Below are 17,980 nucleotides of genomic sequence, written 5' to 3' on the forward strand. Positions count from 1 at the left end.
GAAGAGTATCGATTCGGATGTACGTTCGTCGCAGGACGTGATCGGAGGGAACCCCAAGATTTGGCCGGATAAATGATTTGCTGAGCTGCGTCCTGGAGATCCTTACGGGTAATTGGTTGAGGTAGCCAGATGATGTTCGTATAGATATACCATGAGTTCTATGTGGCAGGCAACGTTGATATCAGTATATGATGAAAGGTTGGGGGAATGTATGAGGGGCCTTGACCTCACAATTTATTATCCCAAAAAAAACCCTCAGCCTGTAAAATCTTTCATCACCCTGAATCTCCCACCACGTGCCAGACAATACACCGCACAAGTCGAAAACAATCAACACACACAACCTATCCGCCCATCCAGCGCCTCTCCCATCAAGGACCCCCAACCCATCGCCCAACCTCACCCACCACCCCCTCACTTCCTCCCCCTCAACCTAACCCACACAGACCCCTTCCCCACAACGACCAAAGTCTTCAACGCCCTCCAATCCACCTTCCCCGGGCGCAGCGATTTCAAAAGCCCAACCCAACCTCGCAAGCACCAAGCGCATCTCCGCCATCGCCAATACACGCCCGGCTCCCCTCACCGAACAGCCGGCTAACCGAGAGGCGGTCGTTTACGCATTCGGCCGGTCGATAGCATGGTCGACTGCTCCTCCTGCCCCTCTCTTGCTCCCGTCGTCGCCTTCACTCTCCATCCCCGCCTCCGGAGCCGTCATCGAACTCTCGGGGAAGCCAGCGCTCCGGGACGAAAAGGCTTCCGGGGTGCAGAAGAGTTGGTTGGGTTGTTTGTTGATGGACCACGGATGGACCCGAGACGGGAGTGCCGGCGGGGGGGGGTAGACACCGCGGACGGGATCGCCGGCGGGGCGGGGTTGCGGCGGATGCCCTCGGGGACGGGGTTGCAGAGGCGGATGGCCCTCGTGGACGAACGGCATCGAGGTATGCAAGGTCCGTGACGGCGGGCGATGGAGATGCTCGGATCCTCGGCGGGGAACGGGGTGCGGATATCCGGTTGCAGGGGTGTGCGGGACCGTGGGCGAAGTGGACGAGATGGGGGGTGATGCCCGCTCGGGTGGTGCCGACGGTCTCGGTGCCGGCGAATGAGGAGCAGTGAAAAGGGTCGACCCGACTGCCTCCACAGTCGTGCCCTCGTTGGCCCTGACCGCCTCCATCATTGGTATTCCCACCGACAGCCCGTACGCCCTGCCGAAACACCGGCGTCATGAAGTCCACGCGCTCCTTTCCCAGATCCATGCGGCGTGACACTCTCCCGCGGGCGAGTTGGTAGTGATCACTCGTCATCCGGAGCAGGCTTTTCGGCACGAGGAATTTGACGGGTGGGGAAATTGACCCGGGGGGGTTAATAGCGGGCGGCGGCCGCCAAGGGCATGCCTTTGAGGGAACCGAAGATGAGAGCGAGCCAGGGGTGCGGGGAAACGGATTGGAGGCATTGGAAAGACCCGCCGAAGCCAAGGTCGCCAACGATGTCGAAAGCGACGTAATCGTACCAGTCAACCGTGTTCGTTTCGACAACCGGGTCATCGTGCTGAGACGGGGCGACCTGTTCTCCGAGCCTCTCCACCAGCAGCGAGACAGAGGCCTCGACAGTCGGCTCCTGCGCCCTCAAAGCCCAAGGCGCGAAAGCTCGATTCATCACCTTGCGCATCCGCGCGTGGTCTGCGACATCGGCGGTTGTGACCATGATGTGCGGCTGGCCCGGCGGGGGGGGGGAAGAATATTGGGTTTTTGGGCAATGGCGAGTGCCAGGGACGGATGCCGTAGACATCGTGGAAGGCGTCTTCTCTGGCGATGAGACTTCGTTGGGCGCAAGGCGCACGATGGGACCGTATTCCTGACGGATGGCGCGGACGTCGTGGACCAACCTTTCCCCGGACTGGCGAGGTGACGAAGCGGAGGCGGTTTGCTGCCCAGGTTTTCGGGCCGGGGATGTGGGCGAGGGGTTGGGAGGTCAGGTTGTGGGTTAAGTAAGCTACAGAGGGAGAACTGAGCACTGTGGGGGTCCATCTGTGATCTGTGATTGTTTATGGGAGAAGAATGGAGTACTGACGAGGAGGACTAAAGCTAGCAGCCCAATTGAAAGATGAGGAACAAGACCATGATACCACTGCCGTCCTTCATTCTTCATGCTCAGAGTGTGCAACATTGTCTCCATGAACTTTTCGGTACACGAGAAGATGGATTCCGCAACCATCGTTCGGATCTCATCCCCGTCAAACCGGTATCAGCAGATATCAATGGGATCGATCTCTCCTTTCTGTGATTCAGAATCGCGATCGTCGTCACACACACTGAAGTCGCAAGCGTGCGAGCCTGCGGGCTGAGTGGGTAGCACGATTACTCAGCGTCGAGTAACACACATCTGTGCCATGATCTGGCCTCGAGATATAATACGGCCACGTCCGGAAATATTTTTGGCCGGAGAGGCGAACAATATCCGCCTTGCTTGATTGCGAATCATGAACAGAGCATCGGAAAGCGGCCCTCAGGACCCACCCTATTGGTAACGCATTACCGCCAGAATCGAGTAAAGGCAACGGTATCCCACATCAAGAGCTGAGGCGAGGTGGGCAATAGGGCTTTTCTGGACATCCTCCGCTTTACCGGCGAAAGAGATGGCGATCCATCCATCCAGAATGATGCACCGTTTGGCGCCCATCCCCCACCGAGAAGGGCAGGCATCGGCAGCCTCCCCGATACCATTCCAGACCCTAGATTCGTCGACCCTCGAAGCATCACCGATGGCTCTGCGCCCAGGGTGTGATAATCCGGGGTACCCAATCTGCCGTCGTGGTCGCCTTGAGCGAGTGACCTGTCCAGCCCCCTCATCCAGGTCGATCCCCAGCCGGTCCGCCGGATCCACGGGGAAGCCGCAATCGTCCTCGTCCTCCCCCTCCCCTCGTGCCCAAATCGGCCACGGGAGTGTCCAGCGATCGATATCGGTGTCGACTCAGCGGATGGATAAATGGCACGGTCCGGGCGCCTCCTGTCCTGCAAGTCCTCCCGCCGGGTCCCTCACAGCGATCCAAACCTGTACGAAGATTAAGTTTCGCGCCGGCTCGATAGGGGGGGGGGATGTATGCGACAGAAGTGTAGCCAGCCGGTCACCGGCCGACCAAGCTCAAGACGTGCTGTAGGAATAGCCCACTGTGAGCGGGAAAAAGACCAGGAGATGTGCCGAATTCCTGTCAGGGTCTCTGGCTGCGTGACCGGACTGCATGAATGGACGCTGTGTGACTGGACTGCATGAACGAACACATACGTACGGGTGGACACGTATGGGACTGCCCGCAAGGTTGTTAGAGAGTTTCGGGCGCGGACCATTCAACAGTGGCCCGTGGCCCGCAGCGATCGGAAACGCTCGCAAAAACGCCGAAATGGGCTGGTGAACCCCGAGCAATGAAGATACGGCGGAAATGCCTATGACCTTTGAAATGTTCTCAGTTGGCTCAGGCGTGATAGTCGTTGACGGACTGAAAAGTTGTTTCAACATTTGACGGAAGTGGAGAGGGTGGCAGAGATAGCAAACGGGGGGCAGGGATGAGAGATGAGGAGCGCACTTAGAGACGTTGAGCTAACGTCGTGAGATAGATCGTGAGTATGCAGAGTACCTACGAAATTCTGCCGTAAAAGCGCACGGAACTTCCATCATGCCGCTAAGATGCTTATCATAGAAGCAACATGAGCTAAACTCCCTTTTTATGCACAATCATCTCCTCCCCTTCTTCCCTACATCATCTCCCCACTGCACTCTCCCCTGACTTACAGCTGGTGAATCCGCAAATCTAATACCGGGCGGTCTCCTAGCCTCAGTGGCACTCGGTTCGGGCATAGGCGTATGTCCCGTAGCTGGTCTTCTCTCCCCACCATCGTCTTCACTGTCACTGCTGTCTTGCCGCTCTCCTTCATCGCCTTCGCCTAAAGCTGCTAATCGTCTTCTTCGTTCCGCTGCCGTCTCGCCTTGTGGTTCCTCCTGTGGCATAGATGCCCCTACGCTTGACATAGGATTTCTGAGCAGAGGACCTGGACCCGTCGTATGAGGTGGGACGCGTTCCGTTCCATCGTCGTCGGAATCTTTGCGTGCGAGAGCAAGGCGCCGACGTCGCTGGGCTGCGGTTTCTTCCCCGCCATATTTTTGGATACTTTCCGAGACTGGGTGGAAGGGTATGTCTTGATTTTTGGAGTCGATCAAAGTCAGACCATCCGGGCCTTTTGGTCTGTCTTCAGTAGTACTAAATCTTCTGACCACAGGCATTGCTTCGTCTGACTGGTGTCCTTCGTCGACAGGCGACATTGTTGGTTGTCCAGCAGCGCGCTTGGAATCCGGTCGTGATCTCGTCGAAGAGCGAGCGTCCTCGAACGCGTCTCCTGCACCAGCCCGAACTTCTTGCTTGACGTCTTCGGGGGCATCGCTTTCTTCGACAGCTTGCACCTGTGCTTTAGGATCCATAGCTTGGATTTGCTTGATGAAATCCGCCTTGCTCAAGCGGCGGCCACCAGCAGTGAAACGGATGCGATCATCATCTGTGTCTACGGAGGCTTGCTTTCGACCTTTCTTTCCATGGCCGCTCGCCTCTGCTGCTGACTCACCCTGAGGTGTTTCTTCGGCTTTTCCTCCGATGCCTACCCATGTACCGGCGCGTTTCAGCATTGGCTTCGCGTTGAAATGGCCGGCGCCATCTTGCACACCTCCTCGGACACCACCCCTTTGTTTCGGCTGATGCGGGAGATCGTACTTCTTGACGACCTCGCCATCTTCATCTTCGACGATGATAGTATTGCCGAATTGATATGCGTGGGCTGGGCCTCGTTTATGCTCGGGGGCCTTCGGCGTGGGCTTGAGCTTGGGCTTGGGCTTTGGGTCTGAAGGGCCAGCGGCTTCCTTTTCCTTGTCCTTTCCCCTCCATCCGTCCCATCCGTCGCCTAACTTCTTCAAGAACCTCTTTGACGTCTCGCCAGGATGTCCGGCCCCTTCCGAAAAAATCTGCTCCAACTCCTCGCCTTCTGTTCTGCTCTCATGTGGATGAAATTTGCCCTTGGCGTGCTCACCACTCGTTTCCTGCCGCAGGGCTGCCTCATCATCGAGAATGTGCTGCCGCTTTTGGTCATCGGATTCGCCTTCGACGTTGTGAATGGCCAGGATTTCTCCTTCCTCGTCTTCAACAACCAATTGGTCACCCTCTTCGTATGCTTCAACCTTTGGTTCTCGAATCTCTTTAGAGCCACTTCTCTCCTCCTTCTCTTCGCGCTTCTCCTGGGCGTCTTCCATCTCGAGCTGGTTGGGAGGTCCATCGCTTTCTCCGCTACCGGATGGGCTGTCCTTCTCGTTGAGGGTATCGTCCACGCTCTCACTAGGACTCGTAATGCCTGTTCTCCGTTGTGGCGCAATTGCAGACTGACTGATCGGCCCACCTGGACCCATGCCAGATTCCCATCTTGACCTTCTTCGAGTTGGTCGAGGCTTTTCAATGGGAGTGTCCTCTTCCTTTTGTCGGCGGAGAAAGTTGCCTGGAACTCCAATCGGCGGTAACGTTCCCGGTGCATACTCTGGAAGCTTTTCGTTCGAAGAGTCCTCGCTCGCCAAGTCGTCTTTGTTCTTTGACATCGAGGCCTTCGAAGTAGATTGAATTCTTGGGAGTCTATTCATCCATGATGGACCATCTTCATTGGCTTGGGTGTAGGACATTGTGAGCGTCAGAGTGTTGATGCGCTTTCCGAGGGTGAACACAGCAATGGATGATCCATGAACGAGGATTGAAGTTATGACCAAGAAGGTAGTAAGTGGCCAGATGATTTGGACAACGAGATAGTTCTCGGTATCCGGATTTGTTGGTACAACACCCAGAGGCGTAGTGGTATCGGTTTCCAGTTCTGCTCTTGCGAGAATAGCTGCGAAGATGGCACCCACGCCAATTGGACCAAAGTGACCAGCAAATAATGCTTCTCTCCAAGTCTTGATGTCCGGAATTAGGGGCTTGAGCGCCAGCATGATGGGTATTCGTCGGAAGAAGATGACGAAGATGGCAATGACAACAAGTCTCCACGGGGTCAGGCCAAGTAGCGGTGCATTGTATTGCTGCCAAGGTATGATGGAGCCCAAATAGACAAAATATGCTAAATTGAGTAATAAATCAATGACGTTGGAAACATGTGATTCTTCGGTCTTCTCCGTAAACCATCCATCGTTGCTAAATCCCACCCCAGCCGCAAAGCCAACAAGTAGATCATCGGTGCCGAGTGTGGCTCCAGTACCGGCACAGAACAGAGCGAGGACGAAGTAGAACACCAAGAAGCTTTCCCTGTCAATCAATCCTCTTCTGTCTGCCCATTTAATCATGTGGCGGCCAATATAGCCGATAAGGACTCCATATGTAGCACCGAAGACGCACTCGTATAAGATCGTCTCGCAAAACCAGTGATATGCAACTTCATTAGCATTCGGGCGGTAGTGAATCAAGTAGAAGGACAGATAGATGAACGGAAATGCCATGCCATCATTACATCCCGACTCAGCAGACAGCAAGTCTCGAAGATGCTTTGGCACTCGTTTTGCGAATTTACCTTTGCCAACCACAGATGAAGCCAAGACTGGATCCGTGGCCGTGACGCAAGCAGCACACATAAGACTTTCCAGCCAGCTCAAAGGTGTGATCATCCACCAGATGAAGAGGCTCGTGACGAGCCATCCGAATGTCATCACAGGCACCAGCAAGAATACCACAGATCTCCAGTGCCTCTCCATATATGCCTTCGGCAACTCGACACCAACTGCGAAGCATTGGACCACGAGAACAACACGCGAGCACTCTAGAGTGATCTGATCCGTGTTTCCCCATGTGAGAGGATTGAATAAGTTTGCGGCGTGAGGCCCAAATATAACACCACATATGGTTGCAACGGTAGCTTCTCCAATGTATAGTCTTTCCTTCACGAACAGTGATACCAGCATGAAGAGACTGGTAAAGCCTCCTATGATCAGGTACGCCCAATGCGGCTTGTTGACTGTCAACTGTTCCCACACCATAGTTGCGTCTTGATCTTAGGATCTAATCTTTCGGTATTTCACGTTCTGGAGAGATCCTCCAATGCCCAAGGTCTTAATCCTGAGGGGGCTTCCTCCTCTGAAGACTGTATGACCCCGCTGATGTTTGCCCTCGCGATTGCCCAGTCGTAATGGGTGTGGAAGCAAACGGTGGACGGGACGATTCACCTTGCGCTGGGTGTTCGTCTGTACAACGTGACCTCGGTGCGTCAAGGTGCCACTGCAAAGAGGAAGTCGGAAGGGTCCTGACTGGGTACGATCAAAGGATGTCGGGCCAAAGATTCAATTCTCAACCAGCGACGGTAGAAGTAGGGACAGTGTGGGGGTTCGGTGACCTTTCTGGTGAAATCCAAACGCACTGAGGCGTCTCCTTCCTTAACGATGGGGAAGATGCGGGAGACAGATTCGCAGGCATTTGGGTCAGAGGTGCTCCTCAATCAGTACATAAGTAAGCATATGGCTGTTGCCAGAAAGGTAGTAGGAACTTTGGGTAAAATGGCCGAGTGGATGTATTTGTTGAAAACGATTATTATTTGCCAAGGCCGCGGTCGGGTCTCGGAGTTTTATGACGGTTGTTACAAGTAAGCTGCTAATATAAGGTTTGCCCAGTGATGCTATTACGAAGAAGCAAAGACTGGATGGAAGTTAGTCTGGGATGCCGCCTGCAATCGTCGACAATTGATTTGCTACAACTGATAGGCCAAGCACTCAACACGTTTCCAAGAGAATTAGAGCCTCATGTGACCTTTCGTTTTACGTTCTTGGCCACAGGCAGTGATTGTGAATGATACTCTAGATGTCCTGTGAGGGGAAAAGCAGCTTGGCAGAAATGGTACCTACATACTGAAGGCCAAGGACTTCATCGGTTCCCAAGAGAACTACCTACTCTAGGTAGAGCCTCATGCCTTGCCTCAGAGTACCGAGGGGTCTTGGCGGCAAAAGCTGTGTGATAAATGCAAGCGAGACACCTGCTTGACCTACTCTACGGGTCGCACCTTTGGCGGGGTGAATCGTGGAAGGCTGGTCGGAACCAATAATGTGCTCATGTGGAGTGGGTTGAGTTTATTTCAAGACGGAGAGGACTTTGGAACGAAGCTACCTTACCTACCTACTTGTGCAACACGCTAAAAGCGAGGTTCATGTCAAAGGCGCAAAGGAGAGGGCTACCTAGGTACAGCCTGAAAGGTCCTGCTTAGACATCTAGTTTCTGTCCTTGGTCTTGACGCTGTGAACACCACGCGCGAGCGAGGAGTACGTGCTTGGCCTACGTAGGGACTCTTATCGGAGAGCGTTGTGGAGGCTCTACATCTACACACCGTCAGCCGAGGCCTCCGGAGTTTGAAAGCGTCATGCGAATGAGAGCATCGGGTACTTCTCGTCCGATACGAGGATTTCTTGGTCTCGAGGTTGTGTGGTGGTGGACACTTTATCGTGAGCGCTTTGGTGGAGATTGTGGGGGTCAGTTAAAGAACATTGAGCTCATGTGGTGGATACTCTTCAACACGATGAGGACCCAAGCCTCGAGTATATAATCGAGGGGTTCGTTAGAGTTTGGACGTGGTATCGAACTAATGCATGTAGTGGTGTCACAATATGAATAGACCTATCTATGTGAAGCCCACATACCTACTTACATAGACGGTGCCAATCTACGCAAGGCCCCATCGGGACGTGTGTGCTGTAGGTGTATGGAACAAAGCAATATAGCTTGTACAGAAAGCCTCCAAAGACGCAACACCAAAAGTTTTACAATCGGACCTCCGGCGTCAACGTCAAACAATGCCGTACTTGCACTGCAATAGACCACAGAGATACCGTTCTTGCAAAAGAAAGTAGAGAAAAAGGGTATCCTCGCTCGACGGGACTTCCGTCGCTCGCTCCCATACCGTACAAATGCTGGTACAAGCAGCCACCCAAAACTCCAATACCAAGATCTCAAGTTAGTCGTGACTCGTAGATGGCTTCACTCGGAACCTCATGTAGTATAACATCCAATCAAAGCTTCCAATCCTCCTTCAGGTCCTCAAGCATTTCTTGACACCCGTCAAGCCACCTGCTCTTAAGGACCTGTGCAATCGTCCAGCGTCGCTCGCTCTCCATCTCGAGGCACCCGCTCATAAGCTCCAAGACTTCCTCCTCATATCCGATAACTCCAACAGCGGTCTCCAGCGCCGTCATGTCCCATTCGCCCGCGAGGATCATCATCTGCACTCGCGGCTGGAACATGTGCTGGAAAGGTAGATCACCCACCAGGAGTGCGTAAATCACGACCCCGTAAGCCCACATGTCAACCACTGAGCTTAGGAAGCCGGCAGGGCTCATGATGAGTTCCGGCGAAGCATATTGGAGGCTTCCTGCGATCGATGTACTGGTCTCGGACGGACCGATGTTCTTAGGAGGTGCACGGTCCATTGCTCTCTCGTAGGGTTCTGGCGATTTCCTTCTGGTGTCGCTCGTGACAAATTCGGCAAGGCCAAAGTCGCAGAGCAGGATGTTCCCTCCGTCTCTGGCGACATCAGGGTCAGAAATGTCGACCAGGCAGTTCTCAAGCTTGATATCACGATGAACCACTCGCACGTCTTCGTGTAGATACCGTATAGCAGAGGCGAGTTGGTACGCGTACCGCCGCGCCAGATCTCGGCTTATCCCATGCCGGTTTGCCCGGACCAAGTCGAACAGCGTCCCACCAGTATTGAGCTTCGTGAAGCAGAACGTTGCAAAGTCGGTCACGTATACTTCGATAAGCGGGAGAATATTGCGATGACCTAAGCATCGCCATAGGGAGATTTCATGCTCGAATTCTGCTTGTAGTAATTCATTCTCCAGCTCTTCCTTGCCGGCGACTTGCTTGCGGACGACTTTGACGGCTCGACATATTCTCTCCTCACCCTCCAATGTGTATGCTTCTTTGACTGTACTGAAGCCTCCAAAGCCGACTTGCTTCCCAATGACGTATTCGCCCACTTCTTGCCCTTCACTGTCTGGTTCCGGAGAGGCCTCTTCGCGAGCAAATCTGGAGAGGAAAGCTGTTGCTGGTGACATCGAAGAGGATGTGGATCGACGTGAGCTTCGAGAACCCTGCCGCTGTGCCGCTCGCATGCTCACTCTCCTCTCTATTGAATAGCTCTTAGACCTTGATGCAGAGGGCTGCTGCCGTAATTTCGGCCATGCGCTCGAGTCTTCGTAAGAGACGGGGAAGGGGAAAGGGCCGTGAGAGGAGAGCGGAGAGATGAGGATATCCATATTGTCGGTGGGTGTGTGTACCTCAGAGGCCACTGGCGAAAGCGTGGACTCGGAAGTCAAGGAGGCGCCTCGCTCAGGAATATTAGCTTGCTCTTGTTCCTGTGCGAGGCTTTCGGCGGTAGATTGTAGTAACGGCCACCGTGACCTGTTTTCTGGAGATCTAGGTGTAGTTTGGGCTTGGTTCCGCCGTGATCTCGAACCCAGAAGCTCACCAGTCCCCGGATCGTAATTTCTGCAGTCGGCTTCGCTGTGGGATCGATAGAGAGGCGACCTCACAGGATACCTTTCAAGCTCTAGCAGAATTGGGCGACTCCTCGCTCTCGTGTCAATAGCCAATTTCGGCAAAGGCTGTTCCAAAGGCTGTTCATGACCTGACTCCAATGTGACCTTGGGATTGAAGCTAATAGACGGCCTTCGGTCCCTCATAAACTCCTCGAAAGGAGAGGGTTCCTGGTATCGTGAGCCAGGCTCAGGCTCCCAGCTCTTATCTGTAGTCCGCTCTGAACCGTCTCCAACCGAGGCTTGGGGGACGTCGATAGGCCGTGTAATTGCATGACCCACGTCTTGGATGCGAGCAAGCCATTGCAAATCCGTATCTGAAGCTCTGCTTGAAGGATGAGATAACCTGCCTTTATCAAGGGGGCCGGTCTTCTCCGCGTCAGCCTGGTTTGCCCATGTCTCTGTTCCATGTGTTTCGTTATCGCGGCTGCGCGTGGTGTTGTCATCCGGAGATGTGGGGGATAAGTTGCCAGAGTTAGTCCTCAGCCGTTCAAATCCAGCGTGCAAGTCATGGGCCATTGCCCGGGCCCTTAATCAACTATCTCGTTCACCCCGCGCAGTATGCGCGAGGCTAATGTAGATGCAGCTGCAGTACTCTCGCGCGCCTGTCGCAACCGTTACTGTCTGGGGGGAAATCTGGAGACGAGATATCTGGAGCTGGCAGGGCTGCGCAAGAACCCTAGCAAGTATCTCTGTAGAGAGATTTCAAAGCTGCATTCTGGACCGATCTAGGATTCTCTGAAGGGTGCGCTTGAGTCTTGCGACTGTTCCAACGAGTCGTGGGCTGTGTATGGGGGATCCTCCACTGTTGTTTCGGAACTTGGTCCGCTAATGAGATCGATCACGGAGACGTTGGCTCAACTGACGAAGCTGGGAAGAATTGCGATGAAAGGCTGGGCAAAGCTGTGGTGGATGTGTGGAGAAGGAAGGGGAGGTGCTTTGTTCTTTAGCTGCTGACTGTAAAGCTGGAACCCGGTAAAGGCCCCCCCACCTGCAGAGTGACGAAAGTCTTTGCGCCTCGCGGGTAACGTCAGCGCAAGTTTCAGCCGTATTATTTTTAGGTAAGGGGTCAAATTCCAAGGGTATATAAATGAGTTGTTGGGTGATTGTTTTACAATTTATAAAATAGAATGTCATGTCACCCAAGAAAATCCAAAATTGAGGTGCCGCCGGGCGAACTTTTGGGTGCCGAAATCGGCAGGCCGCAGCTCTTCCGCCATTTCGCCACCCCCAGATGCTTTTATTTAGACTTCTCACTTCGCACCGATGTGTCATAAAGTCAATTGATGGGAAATAAATTACATACAAACAATTCATACAACAATTCATACTTTACAATTCAAATTGAGCGGCTAGGGTATTCTCGTGACGGTACCAGTACAAAAAATGCTCACCCATCAGATCAAAACGCCTTACAGTGAGTGCCCAGCTCAAAAGTAATCAAAACAGCCTCCAGCCCTTCTCTCTCTCCTTAGTCCCCTTCCCCTTTTTTACCTCCTCCCTCCTACCCTCCCTCCCCTCCAGCATCCTCAAACTCTCCATTTTCCCCAGTACCAGCTCCAACATTTCTTTCCTCTTCACCACATCCAAATGCCTCGCGATCCTCCCATCTTCTCTCGCAAACCGCTTCACTTCGTCTCCGGACAGCCCCCTGCCCAGTTTCAGGTCCAATTCGCGTGGGAAGTTGTAATAGAATTCGGATAAGAGTTCGACGTTGAGAAAGAGTACGGCGGTAGCGGTGAGTTTGTCAGCGACGACGTCAAGGAAAATCTCGGGACAATAGTATTTGTTGCTTTTGGTGGTGCATTGTTTGGAGCGGATGGCGACGAGGCGCATGGAGAGGATGGACGCTCGATCGCGAAGGAAAACTGCTTCCCGACCTACATAATTGACTCGTTAGTCAATGACTCGGGTAACGAGCAATCAGGAGAGACGGAGGCCTAACCTTTCACAAGCAGAGCAGCACTAAATCCTCCACCACCGCCGATACCGTCACCCTCAAGCACTACTTCGCCTTTTCGTACTCGGTCGATGTATCCCATCACGTCTTTCATCTTTTTCTTGCCGCCAATAGAGGTCTCAACAGATTTCTCGGCTGCTTCGCATGCTTTGAGCTCTTTCTTGAGTACGTCAGAGACGTTCTGGCGTCCTTTCGCCCACTCGGAGTCGTCGACTTCAATTTCATACTTGTACGGCTTGATACAATTTTCGACCTGGTCACTGGTGCTGTAGAATCTCTCATCTAGAATTCCTGAAACTGCATCTGTGATGGCTTGACGGGCGAATGGATGAGTGGAGAACGTGGATGCATTAATGAGTTGCTCGACTTCGGATTGAAGGGCGTTGGCAACGTTGGTGGTGGCCAGCCTGCCGATGCCGAGCTTGGTGAGGGAGGAGGATGAGGCGTCGAGCTTTCGGCGCCAGTACAAATTTTCTGGATCTGCCCTTGGCAAATTGTCGAGAGGATCTGGCTCGATCAACGCAGGAGTCAGGTCAGTGATAGGCTTATTCCAGTATCGCTGGGCGAGCACATCCAGCACCCGCTGGTTCAACTCTTCTTTGAGTAATTCTCGAACTTGCGGTCGGCCGAAGGACTCGGCGAATTCTTTAAATGAATGCTTGAACGCGTCCAGACTCTCTGCGAGATACGACTCCGCGCTCAGCGGCCGGTCGTTATACTGGACCTTGAACTCGTAGGTCGCTTCCTCAAGCTCTTGATGTATGGCGTCACTTGTGCCTTGCAGGCTAGCAGCCATCGTTTGCTCAAGAACATGCATGAGCTTTTTCCTTAGAGTCGTAGTGCCCACCGCCAGCTCAGACTCTGGGCCGAATTCGAGAGGGTGCGCGGAGAAGTAGGCATTCTCGTTCTTGGTTATTGCGGTGGTGATATTGCCACTTCCTCTCGAGAACAGCCCTGACGTTGGTGGTACTCGACTGACGACACCCACGTAGCCAAGTCGTAAAGGGTACTTGCGGTCGCCCAAGATACTGGCTCCTCTCGCAGCCTCTACCAGATCCATTTTTGTAACCACACCAATCGTCCTCTCGCCTCGAGGGTCTACCCTTCTACTGGCACGGAGAGCAGTTGAATTAGCAAGATCGACGTCTGCGGCTGATATAGCGAGGATGACGTTAGGAGGCTGGATGTACTTGTCGCAAAGATCAGCAATCTTCTGTTTGAGCTCGGGTGGCTGGTCCAGTCCAGAAACCTGAATGTAACCTGGCAGATCGATGAGAGAAAGATCCGGAACGTTGGGCGAGTATATCGAAAGCTGAATCGGATCGTCAGACACACAGTCAGCAGCCGGCACAGCAAGGTTCAGTTCTGTCAACGTCCTCTGAATACTCGAGAAATCCGTAATCTTCCCCAACCCTAGTGCCGGAAACTCTCCGTACTCAGCTTGTGCATCTGGCGTGTTGACCAAGGTAAGCTCAATGGGTCTCCTGGTAATCATGTTCGACCCCTTGGGCAAGAATTCATGGCCCACAACTGCCTCAAGAACGGAACTTTTGCCAGACGATTGAGAACCGATGACCACAATCGACGGCAGGATAAGCGCGCTCTGCTGTCCAACGGCCTGCAATATGTTTCGAATTTCAATCATCTTCTTCGTCAACATCATCATCTGGTCGTCCCTGGCAGATTGCTCTCCCGTCCTCTCATCTTCTTCTGGACTTTGTGTATAGCCGAACGCAGCACCTGTCCCTGCAACAGCCGCGGCTGCAGCTCTGCTCTCATTCGGTGGTGGTCCTCCGCCATTAGGTCCACCTCCAGATGAAGATGAACCCTCTCTACCCTCGTATATCTGCCTCATCCACTCAGGTAACTGAATCTGATCCTTCGTCCTCTCCCATCCATTCCTAGTCTGTTCCGCCACGTCTTTTGCTCCCCCAAAGAGACCCTCCGCCGTTCCCGTTGCCCACTCTTTACTCTTACCCAAAACGTCCATTGCGTAGTTCCCAGCTTGCGTAGCTTGATACTGCAAATAAGCCAGCCCCCCAATCATAGCAGCCCCAAACATCGCCGGTATCCTCACGAGCTTTAATGCCAGTTGCGGCAGCACACGAGTGAAGCTTGCATTGCGCACCGCGGGCAGATTGTGCACTGCATACGCTCCCCATGGCCATCCTCTCCTTCTTCCGTACTTAGTTGGATGAGGAACCCGGGTAGGGTGCAAGTGTAGCCCCCCAGCATTGGAGCCAGGTGTGTGCATGTAGCGGCGGGCAAGGTTGAAGCGAAGGGCGGGGCGCACGAGGCGCGCTGCAAGGCGAGGGGCACTCATTATTTTGTGAGGCTATGGTACACAATGGGTCCGCTGGTGTATTCGTAGGTTAGTCATGGCGTCTGATCGATAGCAACTGATAGCATGTTGAAAAGTTGACGAGAGACGCTGAGAGAGAGATCCCACTCAGCCCTATAAGTCTTGGCACCGTTAGATCTGCGGTCTGAGGTCTGAAATTACGAGTGAAAGCACAATACTCCTGACGCGGTTGCGATAGGCGAAGGTACAGGGTAAGACTCAAAGGGCAGCCACGGAGGTCATCCGGACAGCTACTCAAGTCCTTTCCAACCTCGATTTGCACTTAGGGCTACTCTGCAATGTCAAGACCAAGACTATACTTTAGGAAGGAAGCATCGAAGACCATTGGTCGACCAGAATAGGAACCCAAGCATCGATACTATGGCTAGGATCAATATAGCATTTCCTCTCGATTCTTGCGATAGTACATGAATCCATTCTTTGAGGTCAGTCTGCCAAATTTAAGGTACATGAGGGTATAGAGGTGAACGAATCTGAGCCCGACATTACACGAAGGAGATTCGTCACTCATTCTAGCCGCGGTATGATGAATTTTTTCCCTTGCAGAAACGAAGCTTTTCTTTTAGAACACATTCGCGCCTCAGATCAACTGATGTGAAAACACTATGAACTATTAAAGCGGTAATGAAAGTACGTGCAAGCCATGAAGTAGAATCGAGCACTCCTGTAGCCGCAAGAAGACTTGTGGTCGTAGAGGGCATTCTGGAATCGACCTCGAAGAAAAGAACCATGTCAAAGGACCACCGGGTTAGACTGTTGTGTCAGAATACGAAGACATCAGCCCTGGTAGCCGCCATAGTTGCCGGCTTGACCGTTGGGAGGATATCCACCAGCGCTTGGAGGGCCACCGTAGCCACCTTGCATTTGGTCGCTACGGCCGTATCCACCAGCACTGCCCGGAACACCCCCGCCGTTGTTAGGCATCTGGCCGTATCCTTGAGGAGCCATGCCAGGTCCCCCTTGAGCAGTGTAGTTCCAGTTGCCACGACCTGCAGGGCTCGGAGCTCCCATAGGAGACTGCTGGTTAGGATAGCCAGACATGGGACCAGCAGAGTGCGGTCCACCTTGAGGCGTCATGGCTTGAGGACCGCCGTACTGCGGAAAGCCATAGGCAGGTGAAGCTTGAGAGTAGCTTGGTGTCTGGGGTTGCTGAGGGGAGTAGCCATCGAATTGGCCGGTTGGAGGACGGTCTTTGCCCCACTAAGCCAGACATTAGTAAGCATAATATTTGCATAGATGGAGATATTTTTTACTTACACTGCACTTCAAAGGACGGCCGTTGACATTGTACCCACTCAACTGACAGATTGCCATGGCGGCATTTTCGTGTGTGTCCATTTTCACAAACGCGAAACCGCGATCTGACTGGAAACGCGTCTCCGCGACAAAGCCAAAATTCTGGAAAAGGGGAATAAGATCATTCTGAGTTGTGTAAGGGGTAAGGTTGCCGACGTAGCATGTCGTCTGCCACTGAGGAGTTTGCGCGACAACCATCTCGTAGCTCTGCATCCCATGAGTGGGAAAGTGGTGATGGCCATAAGGAGTGGTAGGGGTCATGCCCATTGACGACATGGCTTGTTGCTGAGAAATTGAGGGCTGACCCTTTTGATTTGCCCAGTTGCAACGAATAGCGCGAGAACCAAGCCACTCGCCATCCATGGAGCTCAACGCTTTCTCAGCGTCACCGCGGTCTCTGAATGCCACAAAACCGTACCCGCGAGAGCGGCCAGTCTTCATGTCCCACATGACACGCGCTTCAGAAACAGAACCAAAGGCCGAGAAAGCTTGAGTAAGGACCTCATCATTGACCTCATTGCTCAGATCACCAACAAAGATATGGAAATGGTTGGATGTATCTTCCTTGTTGGAGTTGTTGGATTGATAAGCCCAGTTGACTCGAATCTCCTGTACGAAGGATCAGTAAATGTTCCCATGCTGCACTCAGACCTTGGGTCGAGCTTACCGCTTGATGGACGCGACGACCATTGAGGGTCTGCATGGCCCGTTCTGCTGAAGCTGGGTCGTCGTATTCGATGAAACCGTAGTTGAAGCCCTTGCTCTAGATGTGATTAGCAAGTGGCTAATGAAAATGCTAATTGTGGGTGGTGGTGGGAGTTTTGGGTGAGTGTGGGAAGGGTGTGGAAGACGAGATGTCAGGAAGGGATAAAATAAAAACTCCGTAGCGCGCTTTTTTTACTCGTGGGGTCTAGGGTTCTCAATGTTCACAATACGGCCGTGTAAGGAATCTCAAGGCTCACCGCGGGTAGGGAAGTATCTCTACTTACGGCTCCCATATTTTTATCCGGAATGATCTTAACGTTTTGCACATGCCCTGTAGTCTCGAAAATTTGGCGGAGAATGTCCTCCGTGACCCTTGGGTCTAATCCCCCTACATAGAGTGCACGCTTATTTGGTTCCGGAGCAGCACGGCGGACGAAACTACCAGAGCCTGATGAAGGTGACAACATTCCAGTTGAATCACCCCCGGGCGATGTCAAGGCTGTTGGTATAGGATTGGTATTCTGCGGAATCACGACTGGAGGTAGCGGTGGAGGAGGCATGTGCGCAGGATTCCCATGACCATTTGTTGTGCCATTCTCATATTGTGGCTGGCCTGGGGCCCCTGCAAATTGAGGAGGTGGAGGTAGGGACATTGTAGAAGGTTGCATATTTTCTTGTTTAATCTCCGCCATTGGATATAGGTTTGAACAATCGACGATTTCTGAGGAAGTTTATAGAGACGGAAGTTGAAGCTGAAGCTAGAGAGGGAAGGCTGCCGCTCGGACAGGTGTTCGAGAGTTGCAAGCTAGAGAGAGGTAGGAGATCCGCCGAGATTCAAAAAGATGATGTCGTCGCTGTGATTTTTATGGTGAAGAGTCGTAGCCAACACTGACGAAGCTATCTGCAAGAGAAAAGCTGATGGGCAAACAGGGAGAAGAATCGGTGGGCGCTTGTCAAGCAGCACCGCTGAGGAAGCAATCGCACGAGAAGGAGAACCAAGGAGATATGGAAAAGGACGAAGGAAAGAGAGAGGAGACCGCTCAAGTTCCCGACGTTGATAGGTGATATTGGAT

General features: G+C 53.0%; 6 protein-coding genes across 6 annotated transcripts; all 6 read right to left on the reverse strand.

Moving 5' to 3' along the window:
• Nucleotides 1-686: 686 nt before the first annotated feature.
• On the reverse strand, nt 687-1,304 carry HO173_003575 (uncharacterized protein; the record flags this gene model as incomplete). Its single annotated transcript, XM_037305500.1, has 1 exon — nt 687-1,304. The coding sequence occupies one exon, from the start codon at nt 1,302-1,304 to the stop codon at nt 687-689; it is 618 nt and encodes a 205-aa protein (XP_037167602.1).
• A 58-nt stretch (nt 1,305-1,362) lies between these two features.
• Nucleotides 1,363-1,704, reverse strand: HO173_003576 (uncharacterized protein; the record flags this gene model as incomplete). Its single annotated transcript, XM_037305501.1, has 1 exon — nt 1,363-1,704. The coding sequence occupies one exon, from the start codon at nt 1,702-1,704 to the stop codon at nt 1,363-1,365; it is 342 nt and encodes a 113-aa protein (XP_037167603.1).
• Nucleotides 1,705-3,729: 2,025 nt separating this feature from the next.
• HO173_003577 (uncharacterized protein) lies at nt 3,730-7,044 on the reverse strand (the record flags this gene model as incomplete). Its single annotated transcript, XM_037305502.1, has 1 exon — nt 3,730-7,044. One exon carries the CDS (start codon nt 7,042-7,044, stop codon nt 3,730-3,732), a length of 3,315 nt encoding a protein of 1,104 aa, XP_037167604.1.
• A 2,013-nt stretch (nt 7,045-9,057) lies between these two features.
• On the reverse strand, nt 9,058-11,103 carry HO173_003578 (uncharacterized protein; the record flags this gene model as incomplete). Its single annotated transcript, XM_037305503.1, has 1 exon — nt 9,058-11,103. One exon carries the CDS (start codon nt 11,101-11,103, stop codon nt 9,058-9,060), a length of 2,046 nt encoding a protein of 681 aa, XP_037167605.1.
• Nucleotides 11,104-12,024: 921 nt separating this feature from the next.
• On the reverse strand, nt 12,025-14,867 carry HO173_003579 (uncharacterized protein; the record flags this gene model as incomplete). The annotated part of the gene is made up of 2 exons (XM_037305504.1): nt 12,025-12,464; nt 12,530-14,867. The coding sequence occupies 2 exons, from the start codon at nt 14,865-14,867 to the stop codon at nt 12,025-12,027; spliced, it is 2,778 nt and encodes a 925-aa protein (XP_037167606.1).
• Nucleotides 14,868-15,683: 816 nt separating this feature from the next.
• On the reverse strand, nt 15,684-17,560 carry HO173_003580 (uncharacterized protein; the record flags this gene model as incomplete). Its single annotated transcript, XM_037305505.1, has 4 exons — nt 15,684-16,106; nt 16,164-16,811; nt 16,870-16,965; nt 17,192-17,560. 4 exons carry the CDS (start codon nt 17,558-17,560, stop codon nt 15,684-15,686), a joined length of 1,536 nt encoding a protein of 511 aa, XP_037167607.1.
• Nucleotides 17,561-17,980: the final 420 nt, after the last annotated feature.

Source organism: Letharia columbiana, assembly GCF_014066305.1.
Source record: "Letharia columbiana isolate WasteWater2 chromosome Unknown Sc0000009_s0, whole genome shotgun sequence".
Taxonomy (NCBI): domain Eukaryota; kingdom Fungi; phylum Ascomycota; class Lecanoromycetes; order Lecanorales; family Parmeliaceae; genus Letharia; species Letharia columbiana.